The 25971-nt window shown below is 43.5% G+C and overlaps 1 protein-coding gene across 7 annotated transcripts in view; it reads left to right on the forward strand.

Annotated features, from left to right (window-relative positions):
- Positions 1–25971, forward strand: part of LOC118001829 (AT-rich interactive domain-containing protein 1B) — a 439380-nt gene that overhangs the window by 388801 nt on the left and 24608 nt on the right. For 5 of the 7 annotated variants that reach the window (XM_034991980.1, XM_034991981.1, XM_034991982.1 and 2 more), the window contains 5 exons: positions 6634–6779; positions 14024–14133; positions 14860–15018; positions 21008–21217; positions 23898–24102. In XM_034991980.1, the coding sequence (XP_034847871.1) occupies positions 6634–6779; positions 14024–14133; positions 14860–15018; positions 21008–21217; positions 23898–24102 (830 nt within the window). The remainder of the gene's footprint in view (positions 1–6633; positions 6780–14023; positions 14134–14859; positions 15019–21007; positions 21218–23897; positions 24103–25971) is intronic. The other 2 variants (XM_034991985.1, XM_034991987.1) reach the window with 1 other exon arrangement.

Consider the following 25971-nt stretch of genomic DNA (forward strand, 5'->3'; position numbering starts at 1 on the left):
TCTTGTAAAGCACCAAAATCATATACAGATCTTATTATAAATTTTATTGTGGTTGACTTTAAAACAAGATATTTAGAAATGTGCGGTTACTCTTTAGAGCATTTCATGCTGGTGAGTTTAACCACTGAGTTCAAGCTGTAGTTGGAAACACTATTCCCCTTTCTGCTTTCACCGTGAACCATTGAAAATGGTCACTTGAAAATTGGTGTTTGCTTCTGGGTTTTTTCCCCCCAAAGCCAGCTCTTTGTTGGCAGATAAATGTGTAATGTTTGAGAAATCTCCAAAGTGAATAAAAGGAAACTCTATTAAAAAAAAAAAAATTACTTGTGTGTGTGTGTGTAGATTGAGAAGCAGGAATGAGGAGTGCTTTAGGGAAATACATCTACAGGCTCCACTTTTGAATTATTCTCATTCTAATAAGCTGGTTTTTGTCATCGAGTGACAGATCTCAAACACGTATATCTAGTCCCAACCAAAGACCAATTTCAGTAAAGTTCCTTTAGTTATTCTGCAGGTCCACATGTTCACATAACAACCCCTGACATCATGCTTTGACTTTGGAAAGATAAGGGGCCAGTGCTGTGCTGCAGAAGGCCCAGGTGAGCACAGCGCCATTTGGCCCGCACGCTGTGGTTTGTCCCCACGCCTCCCACGTGGTACAGCCCAGAAGCTATGCAAAGCAGCGACAAAACGTTACTTCTAAATGTTTATCAAGTCCCCCCTGAGACATTGTTGGGCATTGCTCGCCACAACCATTGCAGGTTAGGAATCTGGCATCAGGGCGGCAGTAAATTGTAATGAAAACGATCTGAGCCCGTAGACCCGTAATTGATAGCCCAGGAGTTCACCCCAAGGTCAAGGAAGGGCACTCTGCTCCTCCAGGTACAACTTACATCTTAGGGTTTTGCGTGGACAGTGTTTCCCTCGTGTCCATTTGCGTTTTTACCTGGTTGTGTTGTGTCGCCCTTGTTTCTTTTTGAAAAAGAGAATGAGTGATTGATTGATTCCTTCACTGTCCTCATTCCATTTGGAGCATTCCGAATGTTGCTGTGGTCAGAAAGGGATTTAGCAGTCGGTGAGTGCTGCCTCTGGAAAGGGCCCAACTTCTGTTGAGGTGTCTGTGGTCCAAGTCACGGTAGTTAGCCCAACCAAAGAAGCTTTTTGTCGTGATCCCCAGAAACCCTCTCCTGTTAGCCACGCCGTGGTAAGCTGGAGTGCTTGGCTTAGTCAGAGAGGTGGTTTCCTTCCACAAAACAAAATTGTCTCAATTCCCAAACATTCAATAGAGTGCATTGAAAGCCTCCTTTTTTAGTATTAAGCCCATCTTGCTTGTTCGAAATTACCAACAGTCCTGGAAGTAGTTTCCAAAGCAATAATGAATAGGGTTTCTTTTGCGGTGATGGAAGATTGGCTCTCTCCCCCATTGGGGCAGATGGCCAAGTGCTGTGCTCGTGGCCACACATGCCCTGCATGCCTGGGAAGACTCCCATCTTTCTCAGCTACTTCCCTCCTTGGATACCCGAGAGGCCCACAGCACCCTGGATAAACTTTCCTAGAAGCAGGTGTTCAGGAAGCCCAGAGAAAAGCGCCATTTGTATCTGTCAGCTTTCTACAACTACAGGTGAATACAGTAGACAGAGAGGAAGGTATACAGTGGACTCCTTATGCCATTATACTTGTCCCGTCAAGTGCTAGTAGTATTAAGGGTCCCATGGGGAAAGAAATACAGGACACTGGACTCCTGAGGCATTCTGTTTCTGCCACTTACCAGCTGTGTGTCTTCAAGCAACTTCTTCAGTCTCTCTGATCCTTATTTTCTTTCTCTGTTTGTGAGCATAATTCCACCTACCTTCCTCCAGAAATTTAAAAAATTAAATGCGTCAAATGCCTAGAAATTGTGCCAGGCACATTTATAAGGACCTCAGAAATCATGAAAGTTGCTATTGTTATCAGTCCCTCCATGTTCACATGCAAAAACGGCCCAGAGACCCAAGGAGATTTGCTCCCAGATCCCAGTGAGAGTGGAAAGTATGACTAGTGTCAGAGTCAAGACCCCTGGCATTTTAGCCAGACCTGTAAAACTATAGGCATGGTTTAATCAGGGACCGCTGTAGCCAGCAAGTGACATCCATCACACACATCTCGACATCTTTAATTTCTTGTTATCTTAAGGGTATTTTTTTAACCTCTAATGCGTACCATCCTCATCTTACGGTGATTGCAGATGGGCATCGCAGACTTGGGGGAGAAATCATAGATTAGGGTTACAAGGAGCCTGTCTGGTGGGTTTTATATTCCAATTCTCTTTGCCACCTGAGTTATAAACCAGCATGCTCAAGGAACCATTTGTTTCATCCACCCGGTAGTCACAGCACGTGTGAAACTGAATTTGGTGGAAGCTTGAAGAGGTGGCCGTCTTTCCTGAGGCCTGTTTACAATGGTAAAAATGTCTGTCAGTTCATTTAACAAGTACTACTCTAGTAGCTGAACGTGCTCAGTAGTTGCTCCTCGCGGGAGGTATCACACCTGTAAGAGCCAAGATGTGCATATAAATTTTGTAGAATACACGAAAGAAAGTGCAGAGGGCTCTGATAGGCGGAGCCTGGGGCAGGCAGAGCTTCCAGATGGGGGAGTGAGGACGGCCTTCGCAGAGGGGGTGGCCCCTGCACGTGGATCTTGAAGGACGGGTCGCCACTGGTTGAGACTTGAAGGCTGTCTTTAGAAAACCCAACCTGTTCATAAGTAAGGATGCTCTTCGGTTGTCTGTCTGCTGAGGAATTGAGAGAGCAGCCCAACAGGTTAACAGGTGCCGCTCTTTCTTGTTTTCTTTTGAAACATGCACATAAATGTGAAATAGTCTTTGTTTGAATGAGAACACGTCAGAAGGGAACCTAAGATACTTGAGTTAATACCAATCACCTCCATGCTGATGTTAAAACCCTCACCATATGGAACTACGTTTCGAGCTGTGGGGCAATGTATTTAGAAGTATTTGACGACCTCGGGGTTAATCAGAAGGCATCGGACGATCTCAGATACATTCTTAATGAACTGCAGTGGGTATTATAATACTGGTTCAGCAGTCTGTAGTTATTCAAAGTGGCACGTCCGTGAGCTCAGAATTCAAGGCTGAAGTAACATTCCTTTCTCCCAGAGCCACACTCACACCATTAGTCTTTCAGCCTCCTAGAATGTTCTTTCCAAGCCATCACTGAATGTTCGTCTGGACAGAATTTCTCTGAATGGTTGATGTAATATTTAAAAGGAAAAATAAAAACAAAAAACCACTCAAACCCTTGATACTTTGAATTTTCAAGTGGACCATGTTTGAACTTTTTCCACCAGCTAGGAAGTCGAATCCATTGAAAATGCTACACAAAAAGAATAGCATATTGGGTTTTTCTTTTTTTTTTATTTAATTTTATTATGTTATGTTAATCACCATACATTACATCATTAGTTTTTGATGTAGTGTTCCATGATTCATTGTTTTCATATAACACCCAGTGCTCCATGCAATACTTGCCCTCTTTAATACCTATCACCAGGCTAACCCATCCCCCCACACTCCTCCTCTGTAGAACACTCAGTTTGATTCTCAGAGTCCATAGTCTCTCATGGTTCATCTCCCCCTCCGATTCCCACCCCCTTAATTTTTCCCTTCCTACTATCTTCTTTTTTTTTTTAACATATAATGTATTACTTGTTTCAGAGGTACAGGTCTGTGATTCATCAGTCTTAGACAATTCACAGCGTTCACCATAGCACATACCCTGCCCAATGTCTATCACGCAGCCACCCCACCCCTCCCACCCCCCACCACTTAAGCAACCCTCAGTTTGTTTCCTGAGATTAAGAATTCCTCATATCGGGCACCTGGGTGGCTCAGTTGTTTGGGCGACTGCCTTCGGCTCAGGTCATGATCCTGGAGTCCCGGGATCGAGTCCCACGTCGGGCTCCCTGCTCAGCAGGGAGTCTGCTTCTCCCTCTGACTCTCCCCTTCTCATACTCTCTCTCTATCACTCTCTCTCTCAATAAATAAATAAAAATCTTTATTAAAAAAAGAATTCCTCATATCGGTGAGATCATATGATACATGTCTTTCTCTGATGGACTTATTTCACTCAGCATAACACCCTCCAGTTCCATCCACGTCGTTGCAAATGGCAAGGTTTCATTCCTTTTGATGGCTGCATAATATTCCATTGTATATATATACCACATCTTCTTTATCCATTCATCTGTTGTTGGACATCTTGGCTCTTTCCACAGTTTGGCTATTGTGGACATTGCTGCTATAAACATCGGGGTGCATGTACCCCTTCGGATCCCTACATTTGTAATACCCAGTAGTGCAATTGCTGGATCGTAGGGTAGCTCTATTTTCAACTTTTTGAGGAACCTCCATACTGTTTTCCAGAGTGGTTGCACCAGCTTGCATTCCCACCAACAGTGTAGGAGGGTTCCCCTTTCTCCGCATCCCTGCCAACATCTATTGTTTCCTGACTTGTTAATTTTAGCCATTCTGACTGGTGTGAGGTGGTATCTCATTGAGGTTTTGATTTGGATTTCCCTGATGCCGAGCGATGTTGAGCACTTTTTCATGTGTCTGTTGGCCATTTGGATGTCTTCTTTGGAAAAATGTCTGTTCATGTCTTCTGCCCACTTCTTGATTGGATCATTTGTTCTTTGGGTGTTGGGTTTGGTAAGTTCTTTACAGATTTTGGATACTAGCCCTTTATCTGATATGTCATTTGCAAATATCTTCTCCCATTCTGTCGGTTGTCTTTTGGTTTTGTTGACTGTTTCCTTTGCTGTGCAAAAGCTTTTTATCTTGATGAAGTCCCAATAGTTCATTTTTGCCCTTGTTCCCTTGCCTTTGGTGATGTTTCTAGGAAGAAGTCACTGCGGCTGAGGTCAGAGAGGTTGCTGCCTATGTTCTCCTCTAGGATTCTGATGGATTCCTGTCTCACATTTAGGTCTTTCAACCATTTGGAGTCTATTTTTGTGTGTGGTGTAAGGAAATGGTCCAGTTTCATTCTTTTGCATGTGGCTGTCCAATTTTCCCAACACCCTTTGTTGAAGAGACTTTCTTTTTTCCATTGGACATTCTTTCCTGCTTTGTCGAAGATTAGTTGACCATAGAGTTGAGGGTCCATTTCTGGGCTCTCTATTCTGTTCCATTGATCTGTGTGTCTGTTTTTGTGTCAGTACCATACTGTCTTGATGATGACAGCTTTGTAATAGAGCTGGAAGTCCGGAATTGTGATGCCGCCAGCTTTGCTTTTCTTTTTCAACATTCCTCTGGCTATTCGGGGTCTTTTCTGGTTCCATACAAATTTTAGGATTATTTGTTCCATTTCTTTGAAAAAAGTTGATGGGTTTTTTCTTAAAATGACTTATGTTAATCTTTTAAAGAACCTCTTTAAAAATAGTTTACCGTTATGCATAAAAAGTCATCAGATGACTGCTTAATAGAGGCGGAGGGCATGGCTTGTAATCATAATTCATTTGGAACAGATAAGCCAAGTGTGGATTTTTTCTCTTCCTATTAGTTTTACTCCTAAGAGGGAACACTAGTAGCCAAAGTTTGGAAAGTTTTCTCAAGGTATACTATTTACATAAGAGCCACTTGAGTACAAGAGTGGAGGCTCTCCCAGATTTTGCCACATTGCCCTCATCTTTCGCTCTACCTGGTAATTCTCCCACGAGAATGAAAGCACTGCTCAGTTTCAACCTCCTCCTCCCCGGTCTCATCTCCAGCTGTTAGAGAAATGCCTTTGTGCCACACATGTCTCTTTCAGATTAAGAAATACCCTCCTCCCCTTGCAACAGTGAGAAGTTTGTCTTTCACAGAGCACACATACAAAACTAGCAAAACTAAGTCACTGAAAATTTAAGTTCATAGGTCTGCATCACAGTCGGGGACGGATGACCCCAGGGCCTTTTAGGGATACTGTCAGCCAGTCTCAGCTCCCTTCCTTCCTGTCCCAGGAAAGCCTACAAAAAGAAGTAGAAGTCTGGTGTTTACTGTGTAAAGTTAATATGGGGATATTGGTGTGTTCGCAATAGTACCTAATTTCAGAATGCCAAATAACAGGGTTGAAGGGCTTTAGAAATGCTTTCTCCCATATTCATTCTATCAGAACATTTAGATTAAAGAAAAAAATTTTAAATAACATTCTCACACTGCCGATTTGATTTTCATTCCTTGACTTCTGGTTTTTGATACGAGGACACTAAGTAATGCTCACAGAGTCAGATCTTTTTAAACATTAGAAATTAATTTTGCTTGCTTTTGTAATTCCTGTTCTTATTTCAAGTTCCCCCTTTCTTGCTTATATTCCTCTGTATAAATCATAACCTGGAACACTTGACATGATTCAAAATGTATAATTTATTTGTGGAATTTATATTATTTGGAATTTTTACACAGTGGATTAAGTAATTACTTAGCAATAGTTCAGCCTCTCTTTCCGGGAAATAAGTTATTTTAAGCGAACATGAAAAATAGGAGCCCCCGCCCCTTGCATAGATGCATCATGAGAAATGGCTCCCCGGGTAACGTGCCGCCCGTACGTGCCGCCGTGTCCATGGCCAGTATATGTATGCATGTGCTTTCTCTTCCTACAGGCAAGGCACTTTTCCGGGCATGAATCAGAGTGGACTTATGGCTTCCAGCTCTCCCTACAGCCAGCCCGTGAACAACAGCTCTGGGCTGATGAACACCCAGGCACCCCCCTACAGCATGACGCCCAATATGGTGAACAGCTCAGCAGGTAACCACGGCAGCTCCGCGTTCTGAGAGCTGCCCTCCCCTCCCCCTCTGCCCCCCTTAGGCCTGCACCGGTGAGCAACCCAAGCACTGGGATCATTGGGTGAAAAGGGGACACACTCCACTTTTCTGCTGCCTGGAAACCTGTTCAATCTATGTAACTGTTTCAAGACGTGAGGCTCACATTATATTTTGTGTAAATGATTTGAATGCCCTCTGTGTTTTTGTAACGTGTGGGCACATTCCACGGGACTCTGGGGACTGCTTGCTAGATGTATACGCTAAGCTCTTTTTCTCTTTCGGCACCATTCGAAGTATTGGAAGATCCCCCGACAAAATCGATGCTCCATTCAGTAGTGGTGGAGATGAACACTTCATGTTTCAGGGGAGGTGATTGAAGTACTTTTTCACCTTGAAATATATACCTGGAAGTAGTTGTTCAGAAGTGCTGTCTGCAGATTGTCTGTAGTGAGAAATTCTATATTATTTTTTTAATGAACTATTTTAGATTTTCCCTCGTGTGTAACTTTTCCAACCCACTTAGTGACGTCAACAACTGTATTCCTACCAAATCCCATCTGATCGGTGCAGTAAGAGTATCAGTTTGTGGAAACACCAAAATGTCGACACCTGTGCAGAGAGTTTTCAGATTCCTTAGACCCTGAGCCATCTCCTCAAGCCCCGCACTACCCAGCAGTTGAGGGGCGCTGCTCTTTAGATGAGAAAAGGCTGTGGGTCGCAACTGACCTGAACTTCCAGCCCCTGTTGGGGGGGCACTGTCTCGGGTAGGATGCTCTCCTTTGGTGAATGCAGAGCATGTGTGGCAGTTGTGTGTGTCCTGCGATGTTTAACCATGTGTTAGGGAAACACCATGGAGTTAGAGGCTTGACGCTCTCCTAGTACCTTTTCTCATCTCCTCTGCCTTTCGCCACCCCTCTGACCTGTCCGTCTTTGAAAGGCCACCCCAGGGGCTGTTGGTAGAGGCTGGGCTTGCATCCTCTCTGAGCTTCTGAGTTGCTGGTTTCCAGGGTCTAATTTAACAGTGCCATTCCCTGATTGCGTCTCTTTAAAAATATGTGGAAGAGGAAGAAAGAGTGGCAAAATGGAAGGTTTTCAAATAAATAGAATAGCCCTTCCTGATATTGGTCATTAATCCCAGCGACGTGGGTGTTTTTAAACTTGAGATGAAAGGGGAAAGCTCTTAACCAGTCTGTTACCCAGAAACTTCCCCTCCCCTTCTCAGCACTATTCCAGGTAATAGGGTATTTGGGTTATGACATTATGTGTTTTGTCTGGCTTGCTGAAATAAAATTACTTCAGAGCATTGAAACTACACAATAAATATTCACCTACTATTAGCAATATTCATTTTTCCCTTTTTCCTTTGGACCCCAGAACCACAAAAATAACCCACCACAAAGAGATGGCACCACATGCCCTGCCTAAGAAGATTTATGTGTTCCTAAGGAATAACCAATTTAATGGAGATTCGCAGAGAGGGTTTCTTTTTATTATTATTATTATTCAGATAATTCAGCTCTTCGTTATTTCATACAGAGGAAACCTGTTCAATGAAAGGCTGTTTATCCTCACAGTCTTTTGTATGGGCTAGTAGGATTTTTTTTTTATTGCATTGTGTATTTTGAAACACTGAATTTTTGATAATTTAAACATTTATCAAATTTTGCTCTGCACATTTAGGTGATTTTATTCCAGCTCTATAAGTCAAATGCTACCTGATGGAAAGTAGTCATCTAGCTAGCACATCCAAGAATATTGATGATTTAGCATGTACTGTGTATCTATTGATAGGCACACATCAAGCTGCTATCCCTGTGCTACAGTCTCCGAGGGAAACGGGAATGACAGAGGAACCCATAAAGTTATAGAGTGGCTCCTGACGAGTTTTGGTCTGAAGGTGTACTCTTGAATTTTTCTAGAGTTGGGCCAGAAATGGCTTTGATCGTCATCACATCAGTCTACTTGGTTTGGGCCCATGCAGATCAGTTACCAGTGATAATGGCAAAGCATCTTCTCTGTGTGAGGGCACTTTTGGAGAAAGTGAAGATAATACCCATGATGTCCAGGGCTGGGGGTGGGATTTGCTGAACCTCCTTTAGCAGCTTATGCAGCTGGCCTTTCAGCATCCTCTTTGCGGAGTTCAGACAGTTGTGATATAGACGGGGTACAGGGCCAAAAAGCGTCTTCCTGTGTAGTGACAAACTGTTACAGGCTCCAGTGAGCAAGTAATTATTCAAATGGAGTCAGTGTGAGTATGAATGTGACAACTATGTCTTCATTTTAAAATGCAGGGGAAGTGGGGTGCTAAGCAGTGGGGGGGGATTTTTTTTCCCTCTGAAGGAGCTTTTTTCAAAAAAATTATTTGCATTAAAAGATTAGCATTACATAACGCGATGGGCAAAATAATAAGTCATTTATAGCCTTGTTAAATACCCCCTTTTATAATACTCGTGTTATTAGCTATGTTATACTTCTTTGTGTTTCCTTTTATAACATTCATTAGTCATATACTTGTCTTTATATAAACCATCATCTTAAAGAAGACATCTAAATTCCAGAAGATATATCTACCATCTGTGGTTCTAAGTTTGCCTCACGGGAAGCCACTCTGCAAAATGTAGGGCATTTCCATCCGGATAACCTACAGATAGTAAATGAGCAGCCACGTACTGCTGTCGTCAGGCCTTCCTCTTATACAAGAGCCCTGTCAGATTCCAGATCTTTCTGCCAACCTAGCGCCATCCCAAAGGCAGTGTCCTATTGATGTCCTACCAGGATGGGGCGTACTAGCTCCATTAGCCCTTACAGAGGGAAAAAGGCAAGCTCACTACCACAGGATCGCCGGCTTCCTTCGGTGTTCTCAAAAATCGAGAACCACGTGTCACCTGGAATGCTTGTTAAAACTACAGATTTCTGGGCCCCAGTCAGAATTTCTGAGGATGTTCCTAACAGACTCCTCAGGTAGTTTTCATAAGTGCATGCTTAAGCTTAAGAACCACCGATTTAGAGATATTTTGCTCAGCAGTCTCCTGGCAGAACCCCTGCCTGCTTTGTGTGGCATTAGCTATTTACCAGATAATTTGCTGTCTTGAATTTTAAAAAAAGTTTACAAAAGAGGGCACGTATTGAATGGAGCACTGGGTGTTATACGCAAACAGTGAATCATGGAACACTACATCAAAAACTAATAATACAATGTATGGTGATTAACATAACATAATAAAATAAAAAAAGAGGATCTTGAAGAAAAAAAAAAAGATCTAGCACCATTAAAAAAAAAAAAAAGGCTAGCATATAAATCTACCAGATGGATAGGTGTTTTCTGTCTTGAGGCTTTAGGATCCTTCCCTAAGGAAGTTTTGGGTCTTTTTTTTTTAAAGATTTTATTTATTTGACAGAGAGAAACACAGCGAAAGGGGGAAGGAACACAAGCAGGGGGAGTGGGAGAGGGAGAAGCAGGCTTCCCGCCGAGCAGAGAGCCTGATGCGGGGCTCGATCCCAGGACGCTGGGATCATGACCTGAGCCGAAGGCAGACGCTTAACGACTGAGCCACCCAGGCGCCCCAGAAGTTTTGGGTGTTTAGCACCATTGCTAGTGGTTGGTTGTCTAAGCAGTTTATAAGATCGTTAGGTATTTTGTTTGGTTGCTTGCTTGGAGCTAATGATCTTAGGTGAATTGCTGTCCTCCCTCCTCCCCCAAAGACATAAAAGGTGTAATAAATGATGAAAACCATATCTCTTCAAGGGGGAAGAATGTATACTGGGATTTTGCCAAGTCGGTTGGTAGCTGTGGACTTGGTCTGGGGCTGGGGCTTTCTGGAGAGCATAGCGAGCATACTGGGTTTGCTCAGGTTGCATGTGCCTATAACGGAGAGAGAGGGCGTGGATGGAAATTACGGTGTTGTGCATCTCCCTTGCCCTGCCCCTGTGGAGGTATGTCAGCACAGAGAGGTATCAGAAGGTTCTTTCAAGGCCTTGCTGATCCGGTCCAAGAGAGAGAAATGTTTCTTCTGAGCTTCCTTCTCTCATACCCTTCATACGTGTTAATGTTCACGGTGCTCTTGATGTATGTGCCACATATAAAAAGAGTCATGACTATCTACAGATGTATGCACATAGATAGGCCCTCCTGTGTTTTCAGAAACAAGGAATAAAAAATTTTGGCCGTATGCTGTATTGTTTACCGTGAAAAGAACAAACCGTATGTGTGTTTCTGGTCCCATTTCTCCATCGTCTGGGGGTGACTTTGTCGCCTTATAGGGAGACTAAGTAAAGAAAGCTGAGCGAGTAAGAGTGAATGTTTGAGTTCAGTTTTGCTCACACCATATGCTCTTATGTTCCTTTTGAAGATATTAAATCTGGGGTGGAGTAGCTGCCTTAGGACTTTGACCCACACTTACTTTAGGAAATCATTCTAACTCTTAAATTTCAGGGGTAAAGCCAGAGGCTAGCGCCTGAAATGTATTTACAGTACTCACACAGCACTTTCTGCAGGCCCGAGTTCTTTACTGCCCCTTTTTATGTCTGAACTTTAGATACTGGATTGCTGATGTCAGTAGGAGAAAGAACAGGGCCTTGATTTAACACATCCTTACCACAGTGGTGGTCTTTCTCTTCTGGGAAAGGAGAAAAAAAAATAGTGCTCCTGGACTGTCATTGTCCAGGGAGGCCTATAGCTCTTTGCAGTGATTCATTGAGAATTCTGGTAAGAAGTCAAAAATAAGCATTTCAACAAAAGGAATAGTAAAAGCCACAGTAAGGAAAGACCTTGTGATCCATTTAGTAAAATAAAATTTGCAGTGTCAGGCAGGAGTACTAAATAAAACCATTACTCTCAATCCTATCCTTATTTATCTCTCAAAAATCATAAAGCAGTGCCACTTTTGACCATTTTTATATCTGCATACCCTAAACGCCCATTTAAAAATATATAATAGAGAGTGAAGAAATTTGGGGAATCTCAAACCAACAGATACGCGTAAATTCATGTGAGTCTGATTTTTAAATCAGTATAAATTATTATCATTCATTATAATAATACATCTTAGCCTACTTCTTTATGCTTAAAAACTGTTTTGGGGTATGTTAACACAGTGAATGTATGAAGACGAATATTAGTATTTTCTGTCTCTCAACAGTAATATTCAGGCATAATTTGTTCCAAATGCTAACAGAACTATTGATTATAACCTTTGAAGAAGCAGGCCTTCGCAGAAGCCACATGTCCGTGACTTTGCCACGTTCTCAGGGTTGTGTGGCCGTCGTTCCTCGGTGACAGCTCTGAGTAACTAGCAAGGACGTGGGGACTTTCATAAAGAAGCTCCTCCTCCCCCGCTCGTCCTGCTCTGTTTCCCCCTTCTGTTCTTCTAAAAAGGGTGTTTCTCAATGTACGGATTTACTGATCCTGGGAGAGAAGACTGCACGAAAGCAGCCCAGCGCTCTGAGCGGGGCGGTCCTGGGGCGGTCTCTCTCAGCTGCTTTCCTGGGGTTTCACACATTCACCAAAATAACAGCATTTTTAGCTGATCCCAATAGATTTTTCTCTGCAGCTGCATCACTTGAAAAAGCTTTTTGTTCCAGTTCTTAAAGTCTAAGTATTGAAAGTAATTTGGGGGGGAAAAAAAAAGAAAGAAAGGGAAAAAAACATCCCAATTATGATTTGTGTGCGTGGTGATGACTTCAAGGGCTGGCTGGCTGCAGACGGGCTCGGAACCGCTCGCCAGTGAGCACGTGCAGACCGGCGCTTCCCCGGGTGTCAGCGAGCGTGCCGCCGGACTCCTGGGCACGTGGCGGGGTCGGCGTTTTTGGCAGGACCTCTGGTCTCAACCTGCCGTGATGCTAACGATATTAGCAAATTAGCACCACCAAGCGTGCCAGCTAATTCGCCAGAGCCCTGCTCACTCTCTCACTGCTGTAATTAAAACTAATTATTTTCTAAAACATAGTAATACATGAATATGTGCAATAATCATTTTGTAGTGGGCAATCTGTGGAGCCTTTTTTAAAGCGGCTGCTTTTTTTTTTTTTTGGCACATTATGCAACATGCGCACCGCCTCGGTTGAGCCAGCACTTTTGTTTGCAGAATGCAGAACGGGTCCTGTGCATAAAACCTCAGGTTTATTTTATGTTGAGATAGGAATGTTTCCTGGCTTTCGCTCATTGACAAGGCTCTTAATTCTCTCCGTTCTCTGCTCTCTTCTGCTTCCCTCCCTCCTCACACATCTGTTTGGTGTCCCACTCCCAGCCCAGTGTTGTGCAGATGGTTTTCACAGTGGGGTTCTGTAGAAATTCAGCTGTTATTCCCTGGATATCTACACTGATTCCCTACTGTAGCCTTGTTCTTCCTTTAAAAAGAAATCCAAGCCCTCCTTTTCAACCCAAAAATATCTATTCATAGTCATAATAAATGGGTATAAATCAGTTGTTCTTTGGTGAACCTTTCCTTCTAAATCCTAAGTGAACTTGATTGAATTTCTGAGCCTTGAGATAGAAAATGAGTTTTTCTGGGAATCGGAGCGTTGAGTTGACTCTTGAGCGGGTGTGGGTATCTGACCTGGGCATTTGAGCCGCTGCTGGGGATTGATAAATGTGCACAGAGCCCCAGACTGAAAGGAAACCAGCCGCATTGCAAAATAATTAGAAATCCTGTCCTTCAAAAATTACTTCTGATTATTGTGTTTGAAGTCATTCGTTCCGACTGTTTTCCATTACTGCTGACTAGGCCACATGCGATAGATAAGACTTTCAAATGAAGCAATATAAAATGTCAAGTGATTTTGCAAACTGTAGATTCTATAAATTTGGGAAATTAAGAAGGCATGAAATCCTCCAGTCACCACGTAAAAAATACACACACCCAGTATTTCCTTTCACTCCGGATGAGCAGTTGAAACATTGGACTTAACTTCCACCTGTCACCTACTCTAGTGAAGCTATAGTAATTTTGAAAAAATAATATTGATATGAGTTGCCTTTCAGTGGTTTGGGTGTTGAGTAAATGATTGTGTTTTGTTTTGTTTTGTTTAAGTTAAAAAAGGACTGGCAGAATGTCGTGCTATTTAGATTTCCAGAAAACTGGTGTGCCCTCAGTTACAATTTCTCTTTTCTTCTCTTCCTTCAAGGGAAATTCAAGTGCCCCATGGGTCACTCAGTAACTTGTGTTAGCAGGAACACAGCCCAGTGCATCACATGTATAATCCTAAACTCTTTCTCCTGTTTTCGATTAGCATCTATGGGTCTTGCAGATATGATGTCTCCCGGGGAATCCAAATTGCCCATACCTCTCAAAGCCGACGGTAAAGAAGAAGGCACTCCGCAGCCTGAGAGCAAGTCGAAGGTACTTCCTTTCTCCTCTGCACGCGGTGTGGGATCTGCCTTCCTGCAGCTGCCATGGTGTTCTAGTCACTGGTGTCAGCCTCCACTTTTGTTTCCATTTGGTTTCTTCTCTTCTGCATGCGTCCATCTCGTGCACCACGTTTGTAGTTCTCCTCTCTTTCCCCACCCCCTCCATGGTGTGGATCTGAAAGTTACTAGTTCTTACGGCATTGAACTCATGGTGGTGGGTGAGGGGCGGAGGGACAAGACCCACCGAAGAGAGATGCTTTGGGGGTGGGGACAAGGAAGGGGTCTTGCCTGGTTTTGATACTTGCAGCCATTTTCTCTGCCTTCAGTTTATAGCTTCCTGTTTTGGCCGCCTCAGCAACAACAACATACTTAATATTTTGCTTTCCTGCCTTATTTGATAAATAAGGTGAACAGCTTTTTTTTTCCTTTCTTTCTTTCATAAGGGGTAACCCATGCTTAGCATTCCATGTAAGCTTGAAGTAAGCATGGTGGCATAGTAGCCTTATCCAGCATCCAGCAAACTTACCAAATTATACTAATTAAGAATGTTGTTTTAATACCTTTATATGTGTGTGTTTTCGTGTGTTTGTTTGTCCATGTCTTTATATATATCCATTATATATAAAAATTAGTCTGTTAAACTGGATGTGCTTTTTGTTATTTTAAATAAAGTTTGCCCTACCTTTGTCATTTTTTTTTTTTTATTCCTCTACCACAGGATAGCTACAGCTCTCAGGGTATTTCTCAGCCCCCAACCCCCGGCAACCTGCCAGTCCCTTCCCCAATGTCCCCCAGCTCTGCTAGCATCTCCTCATTTCATGGAGATGAAAGCGATAGCATTAGCAGCCCAGGCTGGCCAAAGACTCCATCAAGCCCTGTAAGTGGCTCTGGTTTTTTTGTGTTTTTTTTTTTTTTTTTCGGTTTTTGGGGTTTTTTGATAATTAATTAATTCTACTTTAATGCTTGCTTATTTATTTGTTTTATAAGACTTTTTCTTCATAATTTATCCATGAAAGGGTTTTCTTGATAATTATACTAGTAACGAAATGAGTAACGTTGTGTAAATCATAGAAGTTGATTTCTGGTAATAAAACGGCTATTATAAAGAAGCACCTCTGTACAAAGCATGTGATTGTGTTACTGGGTCCAAACTCCTTCACGCAGTGACTTTGTTTAAATGTCTGATCCGTTGTGCACTTACAGAAGATCTTCAAAACGAGTTACTTCTCCATTTACATGGGAACTAATAGCAGCCACAGAGTAAATGACAAATTTGGCCTTTGGCCTAAATCTTTCATGGGCTGTTGTATCTGAAACATCTTATTTCAAAACTGCCTACCTGAAAATATAGATATTACACTCTGGGCATGGGTTAGCATAATATCAGCCCTGCTTTGTTTCAATCCACCTGTCAGAAATTAACAGAAAAGGTGTAGGAATGTCACCACATGTGAATATTTGGAATGATACTTTTGGATTAATAATGTGTACCTACATTAGAATCAGTCGAGATAGAAAAATTACCTCCTGCACAAGATTGCTGATCATCTTGAAATTAAGTGTTGATTTCCATATGATATGTAAAAAACAAAAATGGTGATGTGCCTGTAAGGGAATTTTTTTTTTTTTTTTAGCCTTAATGTTCTTCTGTCCATAGAGCTTGGCCTTTATTTTCGTACTGAAGAAATTAATTCTGTGCCATTAAAAAAAAAAAAAAAAAAAAAAAGAGTAAGAATGGCACTGTAGTAACTTTTATTTTACATTCATATAGGGAATCAAAAGATCTGTTTAAAATAAAAAAAAAAAAACCTTAACATGCAATTACTTGCCAAGAAGGCTTAATTAACACGCTAATTTTTGTAAGACGATGTATTGAAGAGTACAGCTCAGGAAAAGCAAGTTGGAGGGAAGAAGACTCTATGTGCAGAATCTGGCAATCTAGTCAAAACCCCAAAAGGAGGCTGCTATTAATTATCCATTCACTGGTTTAAACAGATAGAGCTGAAGGTTTGAAGGGTTGGTGGTTCCAGTAAATGTTTGTAAAATTCATGTGGAGCTCGAGCATAACCAGCATTTTCCTTTTCAGAGGAAGAAAGGGCGATATTCGCTGTTACCTTCTCTGTAGACATGTTTCGCTTTTGCAACAACCAAGATGAAATGAAAAATGCTCTAGGGCGGGTTAAGCAGAACTAACAGGAAGGGGGAGTGCAAAGCCTGCATTTTGATGTCCTTGTGTTATTGGCTTTGAGTCTCAGAAGGCAGCCAGCATTATGGGGGTTTTCCCCATAATCTACCCCGGTGTTGTGTTTTGTTTTGTCTTAATCATAAGAAAAGCATTTTTGAATCGGCCTACTGTCAAGTTAACAGGTGGAACTCAAATTATAACTTTTCGAAAACATTTGTATGTTGGCTCAGAGGGAAAAATTTCAGAGGTTGAAAATAATAATCTTTAAAACCTTAAGGTAATAATTAAGAATAGTAAGTTATGAAAAACAAAGACTACTAATAGATGATATTACATGTTTAAAAAAATAAATTAACTAAAAAATAAAAAAATAAAAATTCCACATTGCCAACTCTGGATTTATAAAGATTGAGTGAGATATTTATGATATTTTAACTTAACTAATCAGGTTATCTCCATACAATGAGTCCTGTAGGAAAGAAACTTCTATCCAAAAAAAAAAAAAAGCCCACTTTCCACTTAAGTGTAAGAAAAAAGTAAAATGAATTGTAGACTTCATTTTCTGATTATAAAACAATTGTGCTTAAAATTGTATATTACTTTTTCCTTTTTTCTAAATATTTCAACATACATTATCTCTTCCTGTACCATAACCATTTTATGTTTAAGAATTTATGGGGCACCTGGGTGGCGCAGTTGCTTAAGCGTCCAACCCTTGGTTTCGGCTCAGGGCATGATCTCAGGGTCGTGGGATCGAGCCCCGCCCCGGGCTCCACGCTCAGCTCAGAGTCTGCTTGTCCCTCTCCCTCTGCCTCTCCCCCCATTCGTGCTTGTGCGCTCTCTCTCTAAAATAAATAAGTAAAATCTTAAAAGGAAAAGAATTTACAAGCAAACTTCTGGCTCCAGCGGTAGAGAAGGACAGGAGGAGCTCTGCATTCAGAACGTGGCCCCTGCCTTGGATGAGATGCTAATTTAGGAAGGGTACCAAAAGCGTTGGGAAGGAAGGACCCGAGAGCATCTCTGCTGTCAAATCACTGCTGACATGCACAGTTTAGGAATATTTAACTGTCCTTTCTGAGACACAACTTCAGTTTGTACTTCAGATTGCTCTTCCCAGTGTCTCTGCTAAAACCTGTCTCACAGCAGGCCCGAAATGGACCACATGATAAAGATGTTCCATGCTTTGACAGTGTGCTATGGACCAACATTGTTTTGTTATGGAACGTTCTAAAATAAAAATAAACATTTGCACATACACATATTACCAGGCATATGGTAAAGACTGCTGAAATGTAAATCTGCCTGAAAGATTTGAGGAAAACTGTACTTACAGACTTAATTAAACTACACGCAAGGAAAACATTTGTGGCGCTGTAATGTCCTGCTACAGTCTTTAGCGATCTCCCTTCCCTTTTCTTGGGTCCATGACACTTCAGGGCACTAGGATACAGTTTCTACAATGCTGAAGCAGTGTGAGGTGGTCCCAGAGACCTGGAAGGGTCATCCCATCTTTCTGTGGGGTGGCTTGTTGGCCTGAGGTCGGTGGGTAGACTGTATGATGGCACCTCCCCAAAGGTTACAGCAAAGCCAATGTCTGTGAACCGAAGAAGGTATGTGTTGAGCCCAATCAGCGATAAAGTATGTACCCTTTATTTCCTAACACTTTTGTTTCCTTGACGTCCTTCTTCTCTGTTCAGACACCCACATACCAACTTTGATAACTGGCTAGGAAACAGACCTTGAGGCTGGGAGTGGAGGTGGCAAGGGCCAGCCATAGGCACGATGATCCCTTCTGTTTTCAGTCTCGTTAGATTGCGTCAGTGTCTCCTTAGCACCTTGATCACTGAAATCCCGTTTATAGGATATTTTATTCAGCTGCGCATTCTTCCTTGGAGGGTGCCAGACTTCTCAGACCTTCTTTGTCCGTCTGAGTACCCGTTCACAGAACAGATCCGATAGCAGCTACCCCCAGTGTGCTCACGGTGATTCAGAATCAGCTCAGCCCCTGCCTCGTGGAACTTAAAATGTAGTCGGGAAGACGTAGGACAGACCAGTAATCCCATGCAAAGCATACACTTTTTATAAGCTGTGTAACCAAGGGCCACGGACGACAAAGTGGGTGACAAGTGATTTAGATGAAGGAGGCTCGGGTGCCTGGGAGGCCTCTTCTGGGACCTAACACGTCACCTCAGGCCTGACCACTTTCTTTCCATAGAGATGCATTTTCCTACATTATGGTGCCATAAAAATCCTTAAGTCTTTTTTGAAGATCTAAAAACGATGCTATGCAAAACAAGACAATTCAATTAAAAAAAACATTATTTTCATTACGGTTTTCTAACTTTATGAGAACAAATTGAGGTGTGCAGAAGTTAATTAAACTCAAGTTCATTTAACAAAGGATGGCAAGAAAAGTGAAAATATATATAGCTAAACTAAGTATACTGTTATTTTAGGCCCATCTCAGGTTATGAGATACACTCATTTCATAAATGGGAACAAACATCTGCGTAGTCTCTCTGCTCGGGTCCCGATTAACTATCCTCCCAGAAGCCTTCCCCAGTTTGGCCTTGGAGAGGACCAGGCCAGAAATGGCAGGTGGATCTTCCATTCAGAATTTTGGTAGAGACACTCAAAGTAATTTTAAATCGAAATGACTGCTTTTATTTCTCTTACCCTGAATTGAATGTCAAACTTTTACTTCTCAATTTTTCAGAAATGAAATGCAAGAGAGAGGTTGGCGGGGGGTTTTTTATTATTATTGATTTTAGGTGATAATGCTTTTTTCCTCCTGTTCTATTTCTAATTTTTCAAAAAACATCAGACCCATTTTTTACTGCTCCCCAAAAGGAAAAAAATATTTTTAAACTAGCATTTAGAAACCTCTTCGTAATAACTACCCCATTAGTGATGACAAAGCTTCTGGAATGTGGTATAAAATGCAGTCGGACAGTTTCTTTTCCTAGTCAGATATTCCTTGGGTACAAGAATATGGAAGAGAAAGTTTAAGAACTTATCATTTGGATATACAGTGTGTTCCACTTTCTGAGTATGTATATGGACATATCACTATATATATATGAATATGCTCTAATCTAAAGTAAAATGTTTAAGTGACTTACTGTTTAACCTTGGCATCAGTGTAAATTCTAAAAGATGACACTTTTTTTATCCTACCACCCTAAATTTTTTATTTACATCAATTTGTATCACCCTTTTTTTTTTGTATTTAATGTAAAGATTTTATGCCTCAATAATTCTGAGTCTGAAGGCTTAAAATTTCAGCAGGAGTAGCTCAGGAGAAATACACATTAAGTGGGGGAGAAACTGCCACTCACCAGCTTTGTTAGTTTCATTCTCAGGCATCCTTTCTGAGGTCCTACTTTTATTGGGGATCCTTTGCTAAATAAAGTAATATCAGACTTCAATGGCAGTCATGTTATTTAACCCCCAAAATTTCAGCTATGTGTTTAATATTGTTAAGCTAAATGTAATGGAAAAGAGTTAAGAAAAACTCCCATCTAAAACAATGGCTATCCAATTGCAAATGATAACTGGTAAATACAAATGAGGAAATGCAGTCAATTCTTAGTCTAAGGAAATCTTCATTGCGAATTTAGAAGTAATTTTTCACAATAACCCTGGAGTTGCAAAGAGTACAAGTACACAAATCACTGTTACAAATATAGAGACATAAAAGAAAGGAAAGATAGACATTTGAGCTGTTTAGGTCCAGAAGTATTACCTTTCCAGATCACGTAACCCGGAAGGTGGGCTTTGGTTATGCAGAAACAGTAACTTTTGACATTTTAGTATCAGCTATAATTAGAAAAACAAAGACAAGAATTAGAGCATCAATATAAACCACATGAGCCCTAAACCCATGTGTGTAAAAGTAAATGTATATTTTTATCCATAGATGTTCAGGGAGTATGAAATAGCACATGTGTTTGTGATTAAAGCATGGTTGCCTAAGAAATCTGTTTAAATAATTCTCTAGGGGCCCCTTGCCTTGGTAGAGAAATTCAAGAAATCTTAAGTAGGGAAAGCTAGTCATCATGAGCAAATGCCAAAACTTTAGCTGGCCACTAGTCTATAAAGCTTGCCAATGAGCACAGAGCCCACACCACCGGTCCCTGGGATTTGGGACCTACCTTACATTTTCCAGCAAGTCCCATACCTGCTTTCCTCCATATGCTGTAGCATTTTAATGAGGACACACATTAGCCATTCTTATTTTGACAAGAAGTAAGAGGCCATATAGTTTTGGGGGCTCTATAATATTACATACATGTGAAATTTTAAATTCACTGTGATTATTCTATGAGCGAGCACCCTTTTATTGTTAAAAATGACGTGAGGTGTCATTGGAATCATGCCTTCTGGGATTCAACGCTTATATCAAGTAAAAAAAAGGTTTTTGCTTTTTTTTGTTTTTGTTCTTTAAGTATGTAAAAGGGAGTTTGGGCCCTTTATTTAAAGTCAAAGTAAAGTCTTAATTAAGAAAATGTATAGTTTGTGCCTGAACTAGTAGCCTTCATTCCTAATTGTTGTGTGATAGCAATAGTTTTTAAATTTCTTCTCTTCTTGTATTTGGTAGCTCATTACTTTCTTCTCACCTTCTTCCCTTTTCCCTCTGCCTGCCCCTACCCCACCTCCAAACGCTCCTTCTGGGCACTAGAAGTCCAGCTCCTCCACCACCACTGGGGAAAAGATCACAAAGGTGTATGAGTTGGGGAATGAGCCAGAGAGAAAGCTGTGGGTCGACAGATACCTTACCTTCATGGAAGAGAGGGGCTCGCCTGTCTCGAGTCTGCCCGCCGTGGGCAAGAAGCCCTTGGACCTGTTCCGGCTCTACGTCTGCGTCAAGGAGATTGGAGGTTTGGCACAGGTGAGAGTACCTGAGTGAGTCCACGCGGAGACCCTGCACGTAAGCTCTCCCTGCGGGCTTCTTGGAATGTGCAGACTCAAACTTTTTTTTTTACCCCCCATAAAGAAAAAGCTAAGCCTGTGGGCTCCGTGTCTGGTGCTGCAGGGGAGAGCACTAGGGCTTGGGACCCTGGTCCTGCCACCAAGTCGCAGGGTGACCTCGGCAGGTCATTTATATGGACCTCCATTCTCGTCTGTGAAGTGACGCGGTTGGGCTAGATTTTTCTTTAGGTTCCCTGACCGCTGTAGAACTCTGTGGGCTCTGCAAGATGCCATAGGAAACACTCCAGAAGTGTTCTGCGAATGACCCAATTAATCGTCTCAATCGTTCTAAATCCAATTCACTCTTGCCCTCTGTCTGGAGCAACTGATGCCGCAGGGGCGGCGCCAAGTCTCAGAGGGCACTCATCTTCAGGGCTCGGCAGCGCCTGCCCTCTCAGAGTCAGTGCCCAGGGGGCCACACTGTCCTCTCCAGGGTCCTGGCGCCGCTTGCAGCATGGTGTCTAGTTCCAAGCACGGGTCCTGCAAGAGGAACAGGGCAAAGGGTGTCCCCGGATACGTGCCCACTGCGTGCTGGGCACTGTGCTTTACCTTTGTTCTGGCTTTGTCTTTCTGAATACCCTTAAAATGCAGGAGGCATCCGCCCTCAAGAGAGGAGGAAGCTGTCCCGGAATGAGGTACGATCATGTGGCCCAGGGCACACAGGGTAGGCGCGGGCCCGGCCTGCTCATTCTGAGACGTGCGCTCTTCCCATCCACCGGCAGCTCTCATTAGAATGACTTGGGGAGCTTTAAAAACCTGCCAGTACCTGGGCTCCCACCCAGATCAGTGAGAGGAGCTGCTCTGGGCCCAGGGGGTCTAGGGCACAGTGTGGCCCCCTGCGCTCCGGCCAGGTGCCACGGGTCCAAGAGTGAGTCGCCTCATCCACAAGTGTCACCGAGGGCCCGCCCTGGTCTCAGTGCTGTGCGGGTATGCAGGAGAGGCCTTTGTTCTCAGCCTTCCCTGGGGTGCCTCATCCCACCGGAGACCTGCGGTGTACAACTGAAACAGGGCTTGATTCCAGGCTTTGCGGAAACGGATGGTAAGTCATACAGTGCAGACCAAGTGAGTGAGAGTCGGTCCGTGGAGGGAGAGCTCAAGATGCACACCTCTCCCCTGCACCTAGACCCCCCCAGGCTTTCCCCTCTGCACCTAACCCCCTGGCATAGAATTTTAGAATCCTCGGGACACTCTCACCCTCAAACAAGTATAGAGAGTGTCTGGACACCTTACTTAGACTCTGTCAACGGTGTGGGTTACCGTGTTGGGTCTGCAAGTAAGGCTCGTTGCTGGCCTAGCTAACAAGGGAGGTTTGATCATAGCTGTAATGCACAGCAGTGAGCCACTTGGCCACACTGTCGCTCATACCCCATCTCGATATCTGGCTGGTGGCCCTCAGATGCGGTCAGGGCAGGTACTTGCAGTCACTTAGAGATCAGTGCAAAGCCTGGCTTTTCAGGGTGTCCAGGCAACAGCCTGCCCAGCCCTTCTAAAGCCACCCGCACGCCTGCTTGTTCGTTGCAGCCTGGCATTAAGTGCCAAAAGTGGAATTGGGCATTTCGCGAGCAACCTGAGCTTTGTTTATCATGCACCATTTAGTACTAAGTAAATGGACATAAAGAGTTTTGTGAGAAAGTTTGAATCCAAAAATGGAACATTTCATTAAAAAAAAAACCCACTGTTCCCTTAACCCTTACTGTGTTACTTAGCACAAGGCGTACATACCTAAAGGCAAAATAGTCCCCAAGTATTTGCGGGTCTGCATGTTTCCTTCAGGCATTCATCCTTAGATAACTCTGGCCCAAGTGGGAATCAAAAGTTAATGCCCCACATCCTTTTGTAGCATTTCAGGCTTTCTCTCCCTTTTTTTTCCTCCGCACTTTGCGCTGCCTTCTCTGCAGCCTGAGTGTATGTGGGAACCCCGTGTCGTCCCCCGTGCAGTCCCCCATGCCCTGCGCCTTCACCAGCTCACTGGGCCTGCCACGTGGTCAGCTGGTGTCCTGGCAGAGCCACCAGGGCTGATGGCTGGTGTGGGCTGCCCCCAGTGTCACCTCTGCCCAACACCCTAGGAATGCCGCCTGAGAGGAGGAATGCGGCTAGAATTACAGGCTCGTCTTTCTGGGAGCCTGTGGCTGTTGGAACGGAACACTGTTTTCCATATCAAGTCTCAAACACTTACATTGCAAAACAGTTATGTTATTGCTTTTTAAATTTGTTTTCAGATGCCTTTTGTTGTTGTCGTTGTTGTTAAGATGAGAGGTGGGATGGGGGGCAGCGGGAGCATACGTTTGCCCGGAGAAGAGGGCTGGCTCAGAGCCACAGCGGCCTGGAAGAGTGTGAGGCATTAGAAGGTGCACCAGGCAGAAGAATCTCGACGAGCAATGCTTTTTATGTAGCTATCAGCAGGTCCCGTAATGGTTTTATAACTGTAAATGCTGTCTGTGCACTACTGAGTGGGAGTAATGAGCATTAGTTAAGAGAGGCAAATAAAAAAAAAAGTAAACCAAGACATTAAGTGCTTTTTTTGTCTCCTGGCTTTAAACAAGCCACTTTGCTGCAAACCAATGATCCTGCCTTTTTTTTTTTTTTTTTTTTTTTGCTAGGTCAATAAAAACAAGAAGTGGCGTGAGCTGGCAACCAACCTAAATGTTGGCACTTCAAGCAGCGCAGCGAGCTCCCTGAAAAAGCAGTATATTCAGTACCTGTTCGCCTTTGAGTGCAAGATAGAGCGCGGGGAGGAGCCCCCGCCGGAAGTCTTCAGCACGGCCGAAACCAAGAAGCAGCCCAAGCTCCAGCCGCCCTCTCCTGGTAAGTGCGGGTACTGCAGTTGTCGGCGGGGAAAGGCAGGGGCCACCCGCGGCTGGACACCACGAGTCCCTGCAGCCCCTCGGGGGTCCTGAGAAGGCCGCTGCCTAGGAAAGCAGACAGAACGCGGGATCTTTGAGGACAAAGGGTGTTTTGTATCGGACCCCCCGTTGGCAGTGCTTAAGGGAAGAGAGGATACAGTCCGGGCCTACATTGCAAAGGCACCATTCTTCTGCTTTACCTTCCTTGGTCGAGAGAGACTGGAATTCTGAGCTCTATGCCTCTATTCCTTCTGCAGGTATTTCAAAACACTCCGTCTAACTCCCCAGTAACCTGTGCAAACACTTTAGTGCTCCCAGAAGACGCCACCCTGCAGTGTAGCCACCAGCTCCTACCACTTCTGCTTCTGTCGGGGACCCTCTGAGCTGTGGGTCAGCAAAATGAAATCTGGACGCAGTTCTCAATGTCCCCTGCCCAGCAAGTCCTCGCTTATAGGGAATCCAGCGAACCTGGCGTGGGAAAGGTCCACGCAGCCCTGGTTCTGAGACCCAGCAGTCAGCTCTGACCTACAGGTCAGGAGTCTTAGGAACCCTACCTGGGAATAATGCGGTTCACCTGCATTCTCAGCGAAACCAAACTAATGAGACCTGCCTTCTCTCCGGTCTCTCCACTCAGCCGTTGGAGACCCTGCCACGCTGTCAGCTCTCCCACTAACCTATGCTCTACCCGTTAGCGTTGCAGATTCCTGGATCATTATATTTTGGTAAATACTGTATTCTTAGAGAGGAAGAAGTCTGCATCATCCCCAGTTCTGGGTGGTGACCTCACTCAAGTTAAATCCAGCTGTTTTCTCGCCTGGCCCCTTCCCAGCCCCTTCCCAGCCCCTTCCCATCCCGAGTGATGGTCAGCACTTAGCCACGGTCCTACATGCAAGACGGGACTGACCATTCCTGCCACTTCCCATCACACAGGCTTGTTCTGCGACCCAAGGCCGGCATTTCGTAGACACTTAGAGTGTGCCAGGCACCTTCCTACGTGCTCTACCATTTAATCGTTATATCAGCCCTGTGATGCACATACTGTCTCAAAATCGCGCAGGCCATGAGAAAACTAACACATAAAATCCAAATAACTGGCCCCGAATCTCATTGCCGGTGAGTGGCTTCCGGCTCGAGCATTATGCCTGGACCTACTGTCTTCCTCTGCCTGTATGTGAAACGGCCTTGTCACAGGGACGCCTTCTGCGCATAGAAGGAGGTATCTGTGAGCCAAAGAGAGCTGTTTTCTCCTTGTTTCCTCCAGCTCCTTTCTGGAGGGCAACGCCAGTGTCTGCGGTCCCTAATCAAGAGGTCTCACCTAAATACTTCGGAGGGCCGAGATGCACTTGTAGGGGATGCACCGAGGTATATATTTAGACCTGTCAGTTCTAAACACAATTAGAAATCCTACCTCACCCCACCCTTAAGCATCCGAAGCCTTTGCAGTCACGGTATACCTTAAAAACTGGGAAATCTAATTTTAAAAGTCTCACAACGTTACATTCAGTTCACAGAGTAAAACAAGCTGCCTCTGAACAGCCCTGAAACTATTTTTCCAAAATAAAAACTCAGTGGGGTGTAGGGACCAAAGTGGCGAGGTCTGCAAAGATGTAAAGGTATATTTTATTTGCCAGGAAAAACCCATGTCACTGAATGGGCTGCACTTCTGTATGGAGAATAGCTCTCCCAGCGAGCATCAGCTTCAGTACAAGCAATCCCGCTGAGGCACAAACCCTTCAGAAAGTGTAGGGCCTGTTCTCTCAACAGTCAGCTCTTCCCTTTTTCCCCTTTTTTAAACTACCGTTTTTATGGCAACATTATCGTTTTAACTGCA

The sequence above is a fragment of the Mirounga leonina genome, unplaced genomic scaffold (assembly GCF_011800145.1).
Source record: "Mirounga leonina isolate KUSES-001 unplaced genomic scaffold, KU_Mleo_1.0 Mir_54, whole genome shotgun sequence".
Classification (NCBI taxonomy): domain Eukaryota; kingdom Metazoa; phylum Chordata; class Mammalia; order Carnivora; family Phocidae; genus Mirounga; species Mirounga leonina.